This window comes from Tursiops truncatus, chromosome 3, assembly GCF_011762595.2.
Source record: "Tursiops truncatus isolate mTurTru1 chromosome 3, mTurTru1.mat.Y, whole genome shotgun sequence".
In the NCBI taxonomy this organism is placed as follows: Eukaryota; Metazoa; Chordata; class Mammalia; order Artiodactyla; family Delphinidae; genus Tursiops; species Tursiops truncatus.
Window position 1 is genome coordinate 25,865,320 of NC_047036.1, and position 19,577 is coordinate 25,884,896.

At 41.0% G+C, this 19,577-nt stretch overlaps 2 protein-coding genes across 2 annotated transcripts in view; both read right to left on the reverse strand.

The window, feature by feature from the left end:
• Positions 1-19,474, reverse strand: part of DROSHA (drosha ribonuclease III) — a 128,845-nt gene extending 109,371 nt beyond the window's left edge. Inside the window, exons 1-8 of the mRNA XM_073801844.1 lie at positions 19,320-19,474; positions 18,068-18,194; positions 16,931-16,996; positions 15,180-16,013; positions 10,941-11,033; positions 5,279-5,389; positions 4,826-5,057; positions 436-577 (exon numbers count right to left, since the gene is read on the reverse strand). Coding sequence (XP_073657945.1) covers positions 436-577; positions 4,826-5,057; positions 5,279-5,389; positions 10,941-11,033; positions 15,180-16,013; positions 16,931-16,947 — 1,429 coding nt within the window. The 5' untranslated portion in view covers positions 16,948-16,996; positions 18,068-18,194; positions 19,320-19,474. The remainder of the gene's footprint in view (positions 1-435; positions 578-4,825; positions 5,058-5,278; positions 5,390-10,940; positions 11,034-15,179; positions 16,014-16,930; positions 16,997-18,067; positions 18,195-19,319) is intronic.
• On the reverse strand, positions 734-1,884 carry LOC101320149 (ATP synthase F(0) complex subunit g, mitochondrial). The gene has a single exon (XM_019930210.2). The coding sequence runs from the start codon at positions 1,819-1,821 to the stop codon at positions 1,510-1,512; it is 312 nt and encodes a 103-aa protein (XP_019785769.1). The 5' UTR covers positions 1,822-1,884; the 3' UTR covers positions 734-1,509.
• Positions 19,475-19,577: the final 103 nt, after the last annotated feature.

A 19,577-nucleotide genomic window follows, 5' to 3' on the forward strand; every position in this document is an offset into this window, starting at 1 on the left:
AAGAGAGAGAAACCTTCAAACAGAGCTGGGCTATAGCTGGAGTTTCTCATCAAACCAGGAGCACCCTGGCAGTGGGGATGGCCACAGGGAATGCCTGCCAATCAGAGGCCCGAGGCACGGGAACAGGCTCCTGCTTTTGATGGGAGGCTGGACAATGGTCCTTTCTGATTAAGACAAAAGACGATTCTACAGGAGACACAACTGTCAGCACACCTTGCAAATGAGATCTCTTATGTATTCTGCTGAATGTAACTAAGGAAAAATAAGATCAGAAAGAAGAAAGTTTCACTGCTATGTATTTGCTGACTGTAATTAGGAAAACCAAACGGGCAAGAGGAAATTTCAATCTGGGACTCTCAAGGACATATCCCAAAAGTTCAGGATTAAGCAATAATAAAAGAGCACAGGATCTCGGTCTAGTGCCTTGTGACTCACCTAAATCTTCATCTAGCTTCGTCTTGGGAGGCTCCCATGGGGGTCTAGCAGCTTTGGCCTTCTCTTGCCTGCTCCCCAACTCTTCCTCAAATTTGTCATATAAGTCGCGGAGCCTACTTGTTCCAACTACCGTAGAATCTCCCTTTGAAAAATAAAGGATCAATATTAGGAACTGTATTAATAATAGTCATACCAAAGAGACAATAAGAGCTCACCAGTAACCAAAGATTTGTACTAGCAAGGTGCCATTTTTCAACCCTCGATTTAATAAACATTTTTTTTTTTTTTTTTTACAGACTGATACCAATCACTTGTATTTATTTCAGGACATAATATATTATTTTGACCCATGGACGATACTAAACTATAATCCTGTTAAATATCTATAGGATATTTTATTTTTGTAAAGGTAGGTCTTTAAAAAAAAAAGACAGGTTAATAACATACCAAAATTAAACTGAAAACATAGGTCATTGCTTTCATTCTCTGTCCTAGTGTTAAAGATGTTACAAAGACACACAGAATATCACCCAGCTGGTCTCTTTTGGGGAAGCTATATTCAAATTGACAAAAAGTACCCCTACATTTACAGACACAGCTGTTGTCAAAGGGGTCTTTCTCTGATTTTAGCAAAGAAAAACAGTCCAAATTGTATTCTTTATACTAGGTGATTTAACTAGTATATTCCATGTTTGGCACATGGTATTATTTTTCTCCTACTGGAACAAGTTCTTGTTTTCTCAAAGCCTTTCCCCAACTTTTCTAAAATTAAGCTTAAATATCATTTATTTCAAGACTTCAAAGTAAAATGCTATCCTCATATATACATGTACCAGGTTGGTATATTCATATCTATCCTTTCCAATTTCAGGCTAAGCAAAGACATGCATTTAGAGCTGTATTAATGTATTAAAGCAAAAGACAACCCAACTTAATATCAAGAGAAATTGTGACCTTCCATGTAGTGCTTGATAGAGAAAACACTGATTTTGACACATTGTCTTATTTTATTCAAATAGCAGTCTGCTCACACATGGTCCAAGAACACCCAAATAATAAAGCAAAGACTGGTCTTCAAACATTATAGCCAATGATGCCACGCTTGCCTATGATCTCGCCAACATAAAACCACATCCACACCTCAGTGGCCACCAAACCATTCAGTAGAGCTTCCTTAACTGTAAGCTGTTTGAAGCTACCAGTTTGAGCACTATTGATAATTTTTTTCAAGCTCTGAATAGCTGTAGGGATCTCAGCAGGGGTTGGAGGAACCAGCTCAACCTTGGCATAGTGCCAAAATGTGGCCAATCGAGGCTTCGAGTAAGTCACAGCAGCGCTGACCAGCGCCGGGGCCTTCTCCGCGAGGTTACGGACAAACTGGGCCATGGTTCTAGGACGGAAAGCCCGTCGCGCCGACCGGCCGGCTGAATGTCACCCTCCCGGAAGGCTAATAAACATTTAAAAGCAAAATGCCCAGTGCTGGCAATGATGCTCTGAATCACACACACACATTTATGGTCGACAAAGTCCTCAGGAAAATGCACATTGCCAACATTCAGAAACGTTAGAAAAGTTTATCTATGCTCTTTTGATATAACAACAACAAAAAAAATCATAAACCCCTGAGAATTCATGACACCTGACACCCTGCTAGGGAACATATACTCCTCCCCTACTGAAAGTCACTGATAGTCTATATCCCACATTAATCTAATGACCGCCACAAACACATGCACCCCATAAACACAGGGACACACACACACACTCCACAAACACAAGGTTCTGCAATGCATTCCTAGAGGAAGTGTTCCACTTTTCCCCCCTCTCCTCCCAGGTTGAAAATCACTTTAAATGTCCATACTCTCTGACTTAGTAATTTTCAAAATGTACCTTTCAGATATAAAATGAATATTAAATCATAAAATCTGCAGTTACCCCCAAAGGGGGTAACTGCTGTTCCTCAGCCCCGGCTCATTACTGACACTGGCGATGCTGGGATAGCTCTGACATTCTTACTGTCTCTCTGCCCCAACGCTGCACAAACACAAAGGCCAATATTGGGCTTCTGGTTTATCTGCCTTCCTTCTACACTGGAGTTTTAATACGCCCACAAAAAGGTGAGGGGAAAAATAGAGCTCTGCCTGTTTAAATGCTCTGAACCTCAGTGCCTTCAACTTTGTTATTTCAATAATAATAATACCCATGGCAGCCATTCTGCCATTACTCCTTGCTTAGAGAACCATGATTCCCTTCAGATTTGGGGCAGAAAACTCATGATCTCAGAAGGCAGGCTGAGCCACAGTCCCCCTACCCCTAAAATGCCTCTGTCCTAATCCCTGGAAAATGAACACATTACCTTACATGGCAGAAAGGACTTTGCAGATGTGATTAAGGCTACAGAATTTGAGGTGGGATAATGTGGGTGGGCCCAACCTAATATGAGCCTTTAAAAGCAGAGAACCTCTCCCAATAGGATTCAGAGATGCAATGGAAAAAGAGGCAGGAGATATTCAAAGCACAAGAGGGACTCGACCCGCTGGCTGCTGGCTTTGAAGATGAATGAAGGGGTCCACGGGCCAAGGAATGCACATGGCCTCTAGAAGCTGGAAACAGCCCTTACCTGCCAGCCAGCAAGGAAACAAGGACCTCCATCCTACAGCCACAAGGAACTGAACTCTGCCAACAACCTGAATGGGCAAGAAAACAGGCTCCCTCCAGAAAGGAATGAAACCCTGCTGGTACCTCAATTTAGCCAGTGAGACCCAAGTTTGACTTCTGACCTACAGAACTGTGAGGTAATAAATGTATTGTTTTAAGCCGTGAAGTCTGTGGAAATTAGTTACAGAAGAGATGGAAAACGAATCCGTGGGGAGAACACACGACGCAGTTCTGGGCAAAGTGATGGAAGAAAAGATCCTCAGGCACCCGAGGCTCCACCCAACACTGCCCTCTGCATCTGTGTCTGGACAGAGGTGTGTAAAGACGTGATGCCTGGAGCTGCCGCAGGCATCCTGCAACCGTGGTGGACCCTCCAGAAGACAGCAATGCCAACCTAGGACCCTGCCATCGCTGATCCACTAAATGCACACCGGCCACCACCTCCCTCCAGACAGCTTGTTGAGAAAAATAAACCCAGCAAGTTTAAGTCACGATTAGTCAAGTATTCTTATTTACAGCAACATTCTGAAGTAACAGATGCCTTCTTTCCAGGGATGTTTTAAGGATTAAATGAGATAATCTGAGATTCATGGAGTAAAGTTTCGACACCAAACAGTGCTCGGTATGTGAGCTTCTCCCTCCCTGTATCACGTGAACTATGACTTAAAACCCTGCTTTACTTCATCAAGTAAAATATCATGCCACCAGGAAAGATTTCTCAGACCCTTTTTTCAAAGGCAAGGGAGTCTCCTCTCTAGTTCCCCATAGATAAGGGCCCAGTCCAAGTCAAAGCTATGTTTACAAAATTCCAGACAACTGCTATGCTCTCTTATCTACCCCACTCACTAAACCTAACATCTCCAAGCTCTTCTGTCCTAAATCTGTAGATATCCATTCCTTCACTCATTCATTTAATCAATGAACATTACTGTAGGTCCATCGCATGGCAAATACACCTAAATTAATGGGACAGAGGCATGACACCTATTGGGAGAGAGAAAGAGAAAAAAGAGAGGAGAGTGACAGAAAATAAAATGGAGATGGAAGAAAGAAAAGAAGTGAGCATATGGAGGGCGTGGGGTCCCCACTTCAATGAGGTGCGGCTGCCGAGCCCCAGGAGCCCCATCTCCCACAGCACGTGTGCTGAGTCTCTCGAGAGCCCACCAAAGGCAATGACACCTGCCACGCCACAAAACTAGCAATGTGCTCGGGAAACTTGCTATGGCTACCTTTGGTCAAGGATAGACTTGTAAGAGACAAACTCAATTCTCCCTTGCTTCTCATTTTGAGGGGAAAACACACACACACACACACACAAGGCTATAGATCACAAAAGGCATAAAGCAGCTATGAGTGAGGGCTTACAAAACCACCAGTATTAAGACTAGCAGTGTCATAAAAAGTGCAGAATGCAGAGATCCTTTCATTAACCTGCTGCACTCTTGCGTTTGTAAAGCAGCTTTGGTCTACAGCAGTGGTTCTCAACCGGAGGGGGCGGGGAGGGGTATTCTGTCACCCCCAGGGGACATGTGGCAATATCAGAGGACAGCTTTGGTTATCACAACGAGCAGAGGGTGCTACTGGCCTCCAGTGCGTAGAGCCCAGAGATGCTGCTCAACATCTGACAATGCACAGGGCGGGCCCCGCCACAAGGAATTATCTGGCCCAAGACGCCCATAGTACCGAGGCTGAGCAGCTCTGGTCCACAGCTTCTCTCCTACTTCAGACCTACCACCTGATCCATGGGGTCACTGGAGTAGTAGCTTTCTGAGTGGGTGCATCGGATCCACACAGGCTTAAGGAGCTCGTCGTCGTCCTCCTCGTTTCTGTCGGGCAGCGACTCCTCCGGCTCTCTTTCCTTGACTGAGCTACCATTCTTCTCTTTGCCGGAGCTCTGGTTGTCACTCCATCTGTCTTTTTCTTCCTCCCAACGAGCTCTCTTCTTCTCCCTACTTGGGGAGCGACTTCAAAAGGGGACGAAGGAGGCTAATTATTAAAAATGTTCATCCATTGTAAAACTGTTCTATTTCACCTCTTTAGTTCATTTTTTACCTAAAAGAAAAACGTCATGGCAAACCACCATATTCACCAGTGACCCCCTGACACCAGTCTGGTGACATCAGAATCACCTGAAGTTATTTGTTTAAAAATACAAATTCCCAGGCCCTACCCCAGATCTACTTACTGATTCACAGTCTCCGGGGGTGGGGCCCAAGAATCTGTATTTTTAATAATCTCCCCAGATAATTCTGGTGTGCATCCAGCAGGTTCAGAAGCACCCGGCAAACCATAACTCCTGGAAGAGAAAGATATCTGGGAAATATTTGGAAATCTCCACATATATAGACAATCTCAGCATTGAGCATACTAGTTTTGAATCCTCTACATCCTGCTTTGCCAAGAAAAAAGAAAAATATCTTCACAAAACATGGTCTCAACTTGGCCATAAATTTAGCCTGAGGACCATAATCCAAGAGTGAACCAGTTATACTATCCCTAAGCATCTCTCTGGAAGTGCACACTTGGGTATTACTGCTTAATGAACCACCACTTTGCCTAATTCGAATCCCCACAAATACTAACTCAATTAAAAAGGAAAAAAGCAATTCTATCTCCTTGAATCTCTGGGGCATGAAATTTGCAAAGGCCCAGCCTATGGATGTGCTTGGAGGGAAAAACTTATAGGATAGGTTTTAAATTAAGCCCAAGAAATTCAGGTGAAACCATAAAGGCCTTGAGAATCCAGCCAAGGAGAGTAACTGCTTTATTAGTGTTGCGCTGGCAACCTGATAATAAGAGTCACTATTATCCAAGAAAGTTTACACCTGGGTCAAAGTCACAAATTAACTTTTCCATCAACTCTACCATTCACTCCTGATTTTATGACAGGGTAAGTGTGAGTGTGTATACATCAGGGGGAAAAGGGTGAGTGATTAGAAGGGTTATATATATTACTTATTGAGAAAACTTCCAAATATTACATGTACATCACTAGGTTTGTTACCAGAAAAAAAATGTACTGTGAAGTAAAATGTATATATGTTCACTGTAGAAAAATAATAAAGCATTAACAAAAACAAGACAAAAATCACCTGTAACACCACTCAGAGATAACCACTATATTTCACAAATGTATTAAAAGATACAGATATGTAAACATACAAGTTTTAACAAAAAAGAAACTCTATAGCCTGCTCTCCGCAACTCAGCAGTAAATCAGGAACGTCATTCTACTTCAATACATCTATATCTGAACCATTTTTAATAAGTTCATATTATTCTTTTATATGTATATACCATAATCTGACAAATCTGATCGGTCACTTAGGTTGTTACTATTTTTTTTTTTGCCACTGTAAACAATGCTACTGTAAACACACTTGGGTTCTCTGCAGACTTGTCAGATTATTTCACACACAGAGTGTGTACTTTTTTTAAGGCTTCTCTACAGATAGGCAGTACCAGTTTAGATTACCATCAAAACCATATGTGATTTCCCATTTCTACACATCTTGTCAACATGATTGTTTTTAATCTTTTCCATTCTTATGAAGAGTATCTCATTTAATTCGTCACTACTGAAATGACACGTTTCACATTCACTTCTTTTCTGAACATCTGAGTCAATATGCCATGCCAATATTTTTAAAATTAGGATTATAGTCTTTTTTGTTTATTGAAAGAGTTTTTTATTAAACTAATCACCTGTCTGCTGTCATATGTAATGTAACCTTTGTCAGTTTTTTGTTTTCCTTATAATTCTGCTTATGGCTACATACAATTTTTATATGGCCAAATCTAGAGATTTTTTTGTTTCTGTTTCCAGCCTTAGTGTTACGCTTATAATCTTTTCCCATCCCAAGGTTAAATAAATATTTTATATTTTCTTCAGTTACTTTTAACATTAAATTTTTTTACTGTATCTGTCCAAGACCTAAGGTAGAAACATTTTTTTTCATATGGCTTGCTAATTGTTCCCACGTCAGTTTCTCCTCTGATTTGAAAAAACAGCTCCATGATAGATGTAAAATTTTATATATACTTGAAAGTTGTTCAATATTTGTTTCATTCATCTATCTATATCCATACCAAATTGTGCATTATTATTTTTCTTCATTATACTCACTTCTATTCCAAAGAAGAATTTTAGATTACTAAAACTGGTACTTCAACCAAACTTACATTAAAATAGATTTTTTGGAAGGCAGCTATACTCACCACTATACCACCAATGCCGCTAAAAACTACAGCTGTTTTTGGAAGAAAACTGGTGTTTTATAACCCTGTCTTCCACTTCCACTACAGGAATATGGCATGCCCTCCATTCATTTACATCAGCTTCTTTGTCATCTACTACACTTACAATGGGAAGTTTTCTTCCCATTGATCTATATATTTTTTAAGTTTAATAAGATATTTAATTTTTATTAATTTAAATTTTCTGTAGTCAATCTACATTTTTTTCCCTGTTACATTTTCCAAGTAGGTGTTACTAGTATTTAGGAAGGCTATTAATTATAGTATGTTTATTTTATAACTGTCAACTTCAGTGAGTTAATTCTCATGTTTCTTAGCTAATTCTCTTGAAGTTTCCTGATAATATCATTAGCTAATAATGGCAAATCTTGGCTCCCAGTGGTGTGGTTTTGTTTGTTTGTTTGTTTGTTTATTCATTTGTGGTGCTTCCTAAGAGCCTGACACTCTTGTAAGCACCCTGACACACTTAGTCCTTACAAGAATCCTGAGGCAGATATAAACATCCCCTAGAGAGGAAACAATTAGAAATTATATCACTCGCCCACTATCACACAGCTAATAAGTGGTAGTTAAATGCTAATATGGTTGTTTGACACAGACATTTTCACATGTACTAAAAATCCCATCAAATGTTTATTATTATCATCAAGAAACACAGGCAGAAGACATTGTCACCCCATCCCCTTAGGCAGGTATCTTGAATAATGGATGGTCAGGGTTGTCTATTGTGAACAACAATTAGTATTCTTTTCGTTCTTTCTTTCTTTTTTTTTCTTTTTAACACTTTGAGAGGGACATTTCAAAACAGGAACAAAACATCTTTTTTAGGTAGGTGTCTCAGGAATTTCAAATTTCAAAATCCAAACTCGAAATTGTTTTTTAACAAGATGCTATATTACAACTATGATAACTCTCCCTCCTTTACAGGATTTACATCTGTAATTTTTATTTTCTCATCTACTGCATTAGTTAGACTCACAGAATCCAAGTCTCTGCCTTCTCCACAAGCTACTGGGCATGGGGAAGAAACCAGCAGACTGAAGAGATTTCTAGCACAGCACATTAAAAACCATCAACCTCAGACGGGTCCTCAATGATTTCCACCAACACAGTATCTTGACTTGTTTCCTATCCTCATCCCCTCCTTCTTCTCCTCCTCCTCAGGCCCTTTTTCTCACTGAACAAACTCTTCCCAGCTGACCTCGTCTAATCCATGGCATTTAGTATTTCCAGCTAGGATCTCTTTTCTGAACCTTGCACCTCTGTGTCCAAATAACTACCACACAATTCCATCTGGTTGTCTCACAGATTCTCAAATCCCACTTGCCCCAAACTGAACTCTTTCTTTACCTGTTTCTGAGTGTTCCCAGCCCTCAAAGGGGAACACCAGACCTCGATGATGACTGCTGCCGCCTCTTCCTCACGATCAGTTATCAAGTCCTCCTGCCTCCCTCATCGATCTCTCAATTACCTCTACCTTTCCCCATCGCCACTGTCACTGTGCCGGTCTAGGCACAATCATTTCTTCTGTGGATTACTAACAAAAGCCTTCTAAACTCATTTCCCTACCTCGAGGCTTGATCCTCTGAGACCAATTCTCCATACTGCAACCTTCACACCTGCTCTCTCTCTCTTCCCCTACCATCCCCCTTCCCTCATGCATTCCTACTCATACTCTAGGTATCAGTAAAATGTCAATTTCTCTGTGACTACCCTAAACTGAGTTATTGACTGCTGTGTCCCCAGAGCAACATGTAATTAATTGCTCTACCAAAAGCACTTCTCACAGTACTTAACTTTCTTATTCCTGAAAAGTGGGGACTCTTGTTAATGACTATATCACCGCACCAGTACAATACCTGGGACACACAAGGATGCAATGTTTTTCGTTTGCTTGTTGATTTAGCTATGCATCAGGTGACAGTGGTAGGCAATTGGGCCCCCTTGTCTTTATTTAATGTGGGTCCTCAATGATTTACAGACCCCTTTTAATGTGTATGGGAAGGTCTATAAGGTTTCAACATTGAATTTGGCTCTTCTGAGATGGTATCAATCATGTTCGTCACGAGATAATGTTCTCATCATGTTAAAGAAGTCTGCTTATACTCGAGGTTTACCAGTTTCTACTCATAAATGGATGTGACTTTATTTTATATATCTAATAGGCAGGTACTGAGATAACCCTACAGATTCTAACACAAAGGATTACAGTTACAAATCTCCTAATATTAACCTATCTTCCCATGCAATCTTGGAATAATCTCTCAATTATTTTAACACACAACTGAAAACTTGCTAATATACTAATCAGTATTTTCATATCCCTATTCATATGAGATTGTTTTGTGGTTTCTTTTCATTGATTAGGTTTTGCCATTTGGATTCTCCTGGTATCACAGCACGCGCTGAGCTTTCCTTCCATCTTCATCAGTGTTCTAAAATAGTTTAAAACTTTTTTGAAAGTGGCACAAATTCACCTTCTTCAACTTTTTTCCATGGTTATCAGCCTATTAAAATTTTCTGCTTCTTGTGTAAGGTTTGCAATTTTTGTTTTCATAGAAAACAACCCATCACATCCAAGTTTTTAAATCTCTCAAATAAAATATCTGTACTTATACCAACATACAATAATTTTTAAACCTCCTTCATTCCTGTAATAATACAGGAATGAAGGAGGTTTAAAGTATAATTTCTTATACTTAATGGAATGTATGTATTTCTTTTCTTGATTTGCCACTTTTTAAATTGTACGGCCTTTCAAAGAAATCTTGCATTTATTTACAAATATTATTATAGTACTTCAGTTCTATTTTCTATTTCATTAATTTCTTTTATCTTTAAATCCCTTTTTCTGCTTTTCTTATACTCTACCAATTTCTAGAGTCAAGTGATCAGATAATAATTAGATATATAGTTACCATTTATTTGGCACTACTGGGCCCAGTTCTAAGTGTTTTACGTGTATTATCTCAATGACCCCTCACCACTCAATAAGGCAAGTATAACTGTCCTTATTTTAGACAAAGCCACTGAGGCTTAAAAAAAATTAGATTACTCTGCTCAATAACAAAGTTGGGAAAACTAATAATTGACCCCAAATCTGTCAGATCCTAGAGTACTGTTCTTAATTACCATTACATAAGACATGAATTTTAGTTATCGATATAGAATTGGTTACATCCTGCAAGTTTTGATTTGCAGCAATCTCAATGTCATTTTTCCAAATAAGGTGTGACTGCAGTTTTGCTCTTTTTTTTGGAAACAAGTAAATTTAAGAGCATAATTATGAATTTTCAAGGTTTTTCTTAAAAAACCTTGAATTATTAATGTATAGTTTTATAGCAACTGAGGTCAGAAAGTGGGCCATATAATTTCTAACTTTTGGAAATGTATCAAGATTTTCCTTGTTCATTCTCAATACACCTTGAAAGTAAAGGTTTTTAAGTAATTGGCTACTTTAACTTTTCACAGGGCTCTTTGGACAGACTCTCAGGCTGTTCTTAAGACCTGGCTGATACTTTGCACAAGCACAAAATTTGAATTCCAGGAGATAATCCTATGACTTCTACCAGTGTCAACTCCTTGCTTACCTTCCAGATCTCTTATACTCTTTTTTGTAGGACCTTTCCAGAGACGGTGATCTTCGGCTGTCCCGGTGCCTGTGTCTCTCTCGTTCCCGCTCTCTTAAAGGAATTAATACACAGAGCTGTTTTCAACAGAAAGACTCAAAACACCATCTCTTTTCACTGAATTCACCTTCTGAATAAATGAACCTCACCTCACCTAAGAATTTTGCAGGCACTATTCACTATGGGAATTTTTATTCATCCTTCATTTATTAGAGGATAAAGGAGTGTTTCACGTTACAGAAGTTAACTAACTTGGACATTTTTTGCTGTTTTCTTAAAAAAAAAAAAAGAAGTCATACTTAATACTGAGCAACAAAGGGAATTTTATCATAATCTTCTCTTGAGACCTTCTAACCAGCCAACCTTGATTATTTAACCTAAGAGGAAAACTTCAAAGGATTCAACTGTCTATTGTAGAACACTCTTAATTTCATCCATCAAATATACACCAGTTAAAGCTTTTACAGTAAAGATTAGGACAAGGGTCTATAATGAAAGAGTTCTAAACTCTTATAGGTTATAGGCCTGAGGTATAGTTCTAGCCATCACTAATTGTCATGAGACTCTAAGTCACTTTACCTTTAAATGCTGTCTTCATCTGAAAGAAAAACTCTAAATGGAGACACTGAGTTTACTCAGTGTAAAACTAGAATGTAGAGTTTGAACCTGCCAATGTGACACCAGAATTTAGTAATAATAATAGTAATAACTTCTGAGTCTATTTAATAAGTACAATGAGATCTGAAACAAAAATCGGAACGCCAGTGTGTTTATATCAGAAATAAATCTAAGGGAAATAACTACTAAGTCTTAGAATGGGGGAAAAAAATGCTATATTAGTCTGAGTCCAGCAAGAAGACTACAAAAATGTCTGAACTCAAAAACATCTCCCTCTCCCTGCACCAGGCTTCCCTGGCAGTTCAGTGGTTAAGACTCCGTGCTTCCACTGCAGGGGGCACTGGTTCGATCCCTGGTCTGGGAACTAAGATCCTATATGCTTCCCATGTGGCATGGCCAAAAAAAAAAAATCCCCCAACCTACAGCCAAACAGAAGAAATGTAAATTCACTGAAATCAAAATTTACAAAACTGATAGAGATCTTAGATATTAAAACAAAAATTGTTTTTTCACCTAAAAATCACCCCTCCTCAAGAAAGACTCCTTTGAATAATACTTTTAACATACACTTAAGCCTCAGGTACACACCAGCTGTGCAAAGTAAAGGAGTCAGTGCTTGAAATTATACATTCTTTACCTGATACACTTCTAAATTTACAGTTTACTTTTAGGCAGTAAATCCCAGCTAGTGAGCGGTACCACATGACAAAGATATAATGTAATTTGTAATGGCATGGCTGCTGAAAAAAATAATTGCCTATACTTCCAAATAAAAACTGTATTTAGGGACTTCCTGGTGGTTGGGACTTCGCCTTTCAATGTGGGGGGCACGGGTTCGATCCCTGGTTGGGGAGCTGGGGTCCCACATGCCTTGGGGCCAAAAGGCCAAAACATAAAACAGAAGCAATATTGTAACAAATTCAATAAAGACTCTAAAAATGGTCCACATCAAAAAAAACCAAAACAAAACAAACAAAAAAACGCTCAACTTAAAGGATATTCCTAATTTTTTGTTTGTTTTTTTAACATCTAGGGGATAGAATTTTGCATTCAAGAGTGGCATTTCTGATGATGATTACTACCTCTGAGTGGCTATGAACTGAAAAGACCAGTAGGGACATAAGTCACAGTAACATTATATGATAAAGCCATTTAAAGCAAGAAAAACAATGCTTGGGTTATTTTTCCAAAAACTTTTCCCTGTTTGGAAGCATAGTATTAGATACATAACACTAGCTCTCTGATGACTACACGTTGTACTCAACAGGACAGCTATGCGGATTACTGTGCTATAACACTACTCATTTGTGGGAAGCCGCTGCACTGCACCTTACTGGTTGCATCTGCCGCTGCTTCTTTTCCCACTCCCCGGAGGAACCCTGATCTTTCACGATAGCAAATGCATACATCTACTTCTTCACAAACTTCCTCTAGAAATGGTTTGCCCTAAAAGGATCTTGTAATTATTATTCAACCAGATTTCGGAGCAGGAGAAAAAGAGGGAAAATGAAATTTGAAAAAGGACAGATTCACTTACCCCAAGAAGCAAGGGGAGAAGTAGCCAGAGGACAGACTAAAGAATTTGCATAAACTTAACACAACCTAATGCACAAATTTGTGAACTTTTGGTTTTCTCCAATATACTTCTAGAAGTTATACTAGGACTTCAGGTGCCCCATGTTTGTTTCACAGAAGCATTCCATATAAGACAGATGACTGACACGCTACTAAGACCCCAAAAGGAGCTGATTTTAATGTGGCTGTGACACTAAGGCAGCTCCTGGGCAAATATCCCAAATACAACATTATAAAACAACTCCAAAGTAAATAAAGGCCATTTAGAAAGATGAGCTAACTGCCTAAGGTCCTTCATGGTAAAGGGGTTGCCTTTTAGAATAATGGAGATTAAGGGTAATTCTTTTGGCACTTGATTTCACTTACTGATAGACATCCTCAGTTTACAGGACATCTGTGTTTCTTCAAACAAACACATTAACTCCAAGCTTAAGCCTGGATAGAAGAATCCAGGATTTTACAGCAGAGCCCTAAAAACTACAGCACCCCCAAAACGGAAAAAAAAAATGCCACCTAGAATGCTGAAGTTTGCAGCAAAATGTTTCCCCAGAGACAGGTTTATTAATAATCACTTTGTCTGAAGAAAACTATTAACAAATTCTTTCTGATTTAGATTTTCACCATAAAACTGTAAAATAAACCATCACAGGCCTCTGCCAACTAGTCCATCACAGAATTAAGAACAAAACTGACCAGGAACAGTAAGTAAGTCGTGCTGAAAAGACTTTTAAAAGTCTACCAACTCTGTCAGCTTTGGCCTACCAGAATCAGTCACCTCTGAAGGAAACATGTTCCTTCCACCTTCCACTGGGCATCAGGGAGAAGCAATAGAGCATTTTCCTTCCAAACCTTCCGAGCACTGGTCACTCTCTTCGGGACTGAGAATGACTGCTACCGTTTACTGGCAAAATGTTCAGTCAGAATCAAGCCCCCAGCCATGAGAACAACATGGGAACTGAGAAGCACACTGATTCCACAGAGGCCAAGACCAGCTCTCCACAAACCCAAGTAACGGAGTGACCACTCTGGGGACCTCAAACTTTTCAGCACAGAAGTTCCACAAGACAGTGAAGGTAAACACACCACAGCAGACACAAAGAGCAGCACTGTTACCAGCTTGACAACCGGAAAACCTCAAATCTTCATCAATATAAAGAGTTCACTGAAGGTACGAATAAATATTAGTACAATCGATATCTGTGCATTTTTATTTTTCCATCTAAACCAATGGTTGTTAGATTTTTGGTGTAATAGACTCACACCATCTCTTAAGAATCTGCTGTAAGCAACTGATTAACTTGTAGAAAAACATACATACACAAAGAATTTGCATATAACTTCAGAGCACTTCTAGATGCTCATCTATGAGTGTCTGTTGGAAACCTTATTCTCTTGTATATATAGATATTTGGTCTTTTGGGAAAAAAAAAAAAGAAATGTAATCTGGAATGGAATAGTACGTTTTAAATGCAACTTTCTTTAGTATGAATATGTTTCAATGCAACAAAATCAAATTAAAAGCCATTTTGAAAACTGTAACTTTGATAATGTGTATTATTTCATTTTATAAAGGAACAGAGCAAGAAAGCAACAATATATGATAAACTTCCACTTATCCTAAACATCAGAAAGCAAGTTCTGCTTGTTAACTACTTCGATTCCTGACTGATAACATACGCAGATCAACAATTCCAAAAGAACTCAAGTGCTGTAACCTGATATGGTGATCACACTGAACGTAATTAAATACAACATCCACACAAACAACTACAAGATCTTTTATTGATCATCATTAAAATGTCAACTGTATTATGCAGAGTAACTGGCTTACATTCATTGAAATGAATCTTACATTCATTGAAATGAATCTATGTTGATAATTTTGGGACGCTTTTCCTTTTATAAACCGAAATGCACAGCTGGACCTTTTCGGTTTGGTTGTTGATCAACAAAAATGGCCTGTGCCAGGGCCTCTGCACTTCATTAAAAAACACACATGTGCTTTACCTGCTCCGCTCATAGCTCCTGTGGCGGGACGGTGTCCTCCCCCGGTCATAATCGGATCTGTAGCGGCTGTCCTGCCTTCTCCTGTCAGGACTTCGGCCTCGCTCCCGCCGATCCAGGGAACGATGCCTCTCGCCCCTCCCGTGACTGTGATCCCGGCGTCTGTGATCATCATAGTGCTTGAGCCTTTCTGGGGACCTCCTCTCACTGGGAGCCTTTGGGAGTGGGTATGGAGGGAGGTGCCTAAAATGAGGGCTACTGCTATTATTAGCACTGGGTGAGAAGGAACTGAGGTTGTTCTGGAAGCTATTAAAATTGGGAGGTGGGAAACTGTGGTGCGAGTATCCCGGAGGGTACTGGTAATTGACCTGCTGAGGCACTACGGGAGGAGGTGGGGGGTGGGGCATGGATGGAGGGGGCATCATGAAGGGGAAAGTGCCCTGTCCAGGAGGTGCTCCAGGGACTGGGGGGTTATTGGGACAGGGCATCGGAGGCGGCATGGGAGGAAAACAGGGAGGCACGGGAAAGGGGGGCCTCATCTGGTGGCTGGGGAAGGGGGGCCGGATCGGGCAGGGGGGAAGGGGGCCTTGTGCTGATGGAGGCATGGGTGGAGGGAAGGGCACGAAGTCTGGTCGTGGAGGCAGGAAATTGGGAGCTGGGGCGTTGGAGAACGTGGTGGAAGGGGCGCTCGGAGGTTCGTATTGGTATTGCACAGGAGGCTGCTGAGGGTGAAGCAGTCTCAGATTTTGGGGCCTGAAGGCTGGTGCTGAGGGTCTGGATCCATGTCCTCCTCGCCCTCGGGGACACCCTCGTCCTGGGTGGAATGACATTCTATGACTTTGTTGGAGGAAAGAAAAAGATAAAAGAAAAACTCACTATATATACAAGGGTTTTACAAACGCCTGACCATCCCTTAGGCCACTGCCATATCCCACCCATCTAATACTGAGTTCTCTGTAATAGCGGAACCTCCTCATGGCCAATAAACTCCTCTTCCCCAGTCTCAGCCACCCAACCCACTGCCATGGTCAGTCCCTGCTCCTTGTCACTCCCTAAAGCTGCTCAACCATGTGCTATGACCTCACCATGTCATCCCGTCCACACACCCCACGTCTCTACATCTGCACCATCTTCCTGTCTACACTTTCCTCCCCACTCAGCACAGACTCGCAAATTCAACCTAATGCATCCTAAAAGGAATTCATGATCTTCCCCTTCAAGACACCACCACCTGCTCCTTTTTTAGTGTTTCCTGTCTCAATAGATGAGACCATTTACTGGTCCTCAAGTCATATACCAGGGGTTACCTGACAACTTCTCCCTTATCCCCTCTAGTTAAAAATTTATTTTCAAATGCCTATCATTTCTGCTTCATAAATACTTCTTGAGTGCATCCATTTCACACCATCGTCTCCTGCCTGGCTAATACAATAACACTCTTGCAGGCCTTTCTACAGCCACTGTCACCACCCCAAGGGTTTTGTTAGGTCCCCTGCTCTTACACACTCTGTGCTGCTTCTTGGCAGGTCGTACAATGATTACAGGTCACCAACTCATTACCTCATCCCACCTTTAACGTCTGCCGGCACTTCAGAACTGCCAGGGCCATCAGGGCAGGCAGTGTACATGGCCCACATGAACACACTCCCCCTCTCCTCACATATCTAAACCCTTCCCACCCTCAATGGCCCAGTGCCAGTGTTTGCTTCTCCCTGTTCTCCCAAAACGGCTGCCATTACTGTCATACCACTCACCAGGTACTGCCTTGCATGGTGACGTATTATCTGGGTATGTCACATCTTCCACAGAGAATATAAGCTCTAGAAGGCAGAAAGAATAAACAGACATAAAAGTGACTGCCAAACTGCTAATGCTAGAAAACATTTCTACAATTATCTTAACACTGATTTTGCATCTTCCAATGCAGTTCGCATACTAACAAAATTAAGAGCACGCTGAACTGAATTAAAGTTTACAGCTAACTTTTTAGATATCCTTAATACTTGTCTTGCTGACTCAAAATAATCAGTAGCTTAAAAGACTGGAAACTTAGGCATACTCTATCTCCAATTTGCTAAAAGACTGAGAGAAAAAAATCATTTCTGTTCTCCCACTCCACACTCCAGTTTACTTCACAAAGAGACCAGCATTCAAATTCAAACTTAACTATAATCTTGTCAACACAACAATTTCCCTTGATTCTCATTCTCAGCTCTTTCCACTGAAGAATGTTACAAACAGGAACGGCTTTCCAAATACTTAGGCTTCAGCAAAATGTTTAAAAAACCCAAATAAATATTAACTGCAAAAAGCTTTAATGTAGAAGCATCTTCCTTCTAACTAAAAGCTTTACCAATAGGCCTTAAGGTAGATTTTCAAATGGCTCATGAAAATAGTTTCAGATTATTTAGCTGTATCAATCACTGTGCTTAATAAAAAGTAGATACCAAATGATATCTGATTAATGATTATTATTCAGTTCAAGGCCCTCTTGATAGACCTAGGACCTAGACAGCCCATCTTGCCACCACAGGCTACTCAGGGCCCACAGAATCGAGTTCAAACCACACGTTTGGCATTTAAGGCCCTCTGCAATCTAGTCCCAACTTCTTCCAGGCTAATTCTCCATTAACCTCCCCATGAAGTGCCTATCACCCCAGATTTTCCCAGTTGCCTAACATACAAAGTACTATCACCCCGCTTGTTCTTTGCTCCTGCCCTTCTAAAATCCCCTACCCTATGAATTTGCCCATTGAATTTCTTCTACCCACCAACCAGGCCAAATGCCAACTCTTCTGTGCTGCCTTTCCTGGTTCCCTTCAGGAAGTAATCCCCTTCCCTCTACACGTCCGTTGCTCTTAGTCTGTACTTAATTCTTTTATAGCACTTACCAGAGACTGCCTCATATTACAGTCACGTGTGCACATGTCTAACTCCTCCACTAGATTATGAGCTCCTTGATGAAACGGGTTGATTCACAAACATTTCTGTATCCTTCACAGCCCCTGGTAGAGCGTCCTGCACACAGTAGGTGATCAATAAATGTTTACTGTCTCACCAGTGATATACATTTCTGTGTTGCTACTGTACATTTCCCTACTGCATATATCCACAACAGATTGGCATTACCAAAACCAGACAAAAAGCAGGTCTTTTCACTGATTCATGCAACATTTAAGGGGCCTATACATGTGGGGCACTGTCACAGGTCCTAAGCACTCAAAGATGAGTAAGACACAGAGCCCACAGGACTCGTGAAGCCCAGAATCCACATACAAATACAATTTTTAAAAAATAATATAATGCTATAAACACAAGAGGTAAAAATAAAATAAAATAAAATAAAATAAAATAAACACAAGAGGTATGCATAGGGTCCTGGGGAACACAAAGGAATGTACTGAACCTAGAGTTGGGCAACAGTCAGGATCACCAACACTCCTGTACTGTGTGTTCAGACTGCTGTTGAAGACTCACCATTAGATCCTCATGTATGTTTCTAGAGACAGAATATCTGAAAACACTGATTATGAAACTGACCTATTAAAGGCATAGTCAGGCTGTGTTAGGGTGCGACAAAAGTCAAAAGTCAAGGAACTCACTGCAACTGGAAAAGTAATTATTTTCTGCGAGTGCCTACTCCTAAGTTGCTGTTTGGAAGCAGGGAAACTGAGGGAGCTGTTTTGCACAGTTAACACGTCCAGGAACATCAGTCTATGTAGAAAACGTTGCAAAGTGTGCCTACATTTCTATTAACACTCTCTTTCTCCCAGCTGAATCCCCAGGCCGGTCATCTTCGGCTGGCTGATCCGAAATTACGTGTCTCCCTGTTCACATCTCCCGCCAGATCGTGCAACCCACGAGGTAAGCTTACGGTCTCACTCCCCTCCGAGATCCGGGCGACCCCAGGGCTGGACCACCGCACGCGCTCCACAATGAAAGAAAGATCTCATTTTTCACTTCTATTTATTCGCAGGATCCGGGCCTAAAGTCGCTTTTTCGCCCTTCGCTGCAGATCTGAAGAGGGGCTGCCCGATCCTAATTCCCAGGCGCCCCTCGCCCCAGCCCCAGACTCCAGCCCCGTTGAAATCAGGACACTTGGAAACACTCCCTCTTCCAACACCCGCAAGCTGCCCCTTTTACCTGCAAAAGGCTCTCAGGCCGCGAGGTCGCCGTTAGAGTAAAGCCAGACTCAAATTGCAGCTGCCTAGACCTTAGCGTCGCCAGCGCCTCCGGAACAGGAAACCGAGGGAATTAAAAAGCGAACCTGCGAAAGCCGGACCACAAGAGGGAAAACTCTTGGGCTCGTCGCAGCGCCTTGTGCGCGGTGATTGGTGCATCAATAAGAGCGATGAACATCTAAGCCAATCGTTCTCGTCGACCCCTCCTGCGCCCGCCCGC

What these genes read in the sequence shown, in the direction of transcription:
- LOC101320149 (XM_019930210.2), bottom strand. Translation starts at nt 1,821, where the DNA reads ATGGCCCAGTTTGTCCGTAACCTCGCGGAGAAGGCCCCGGCGCTGGTC.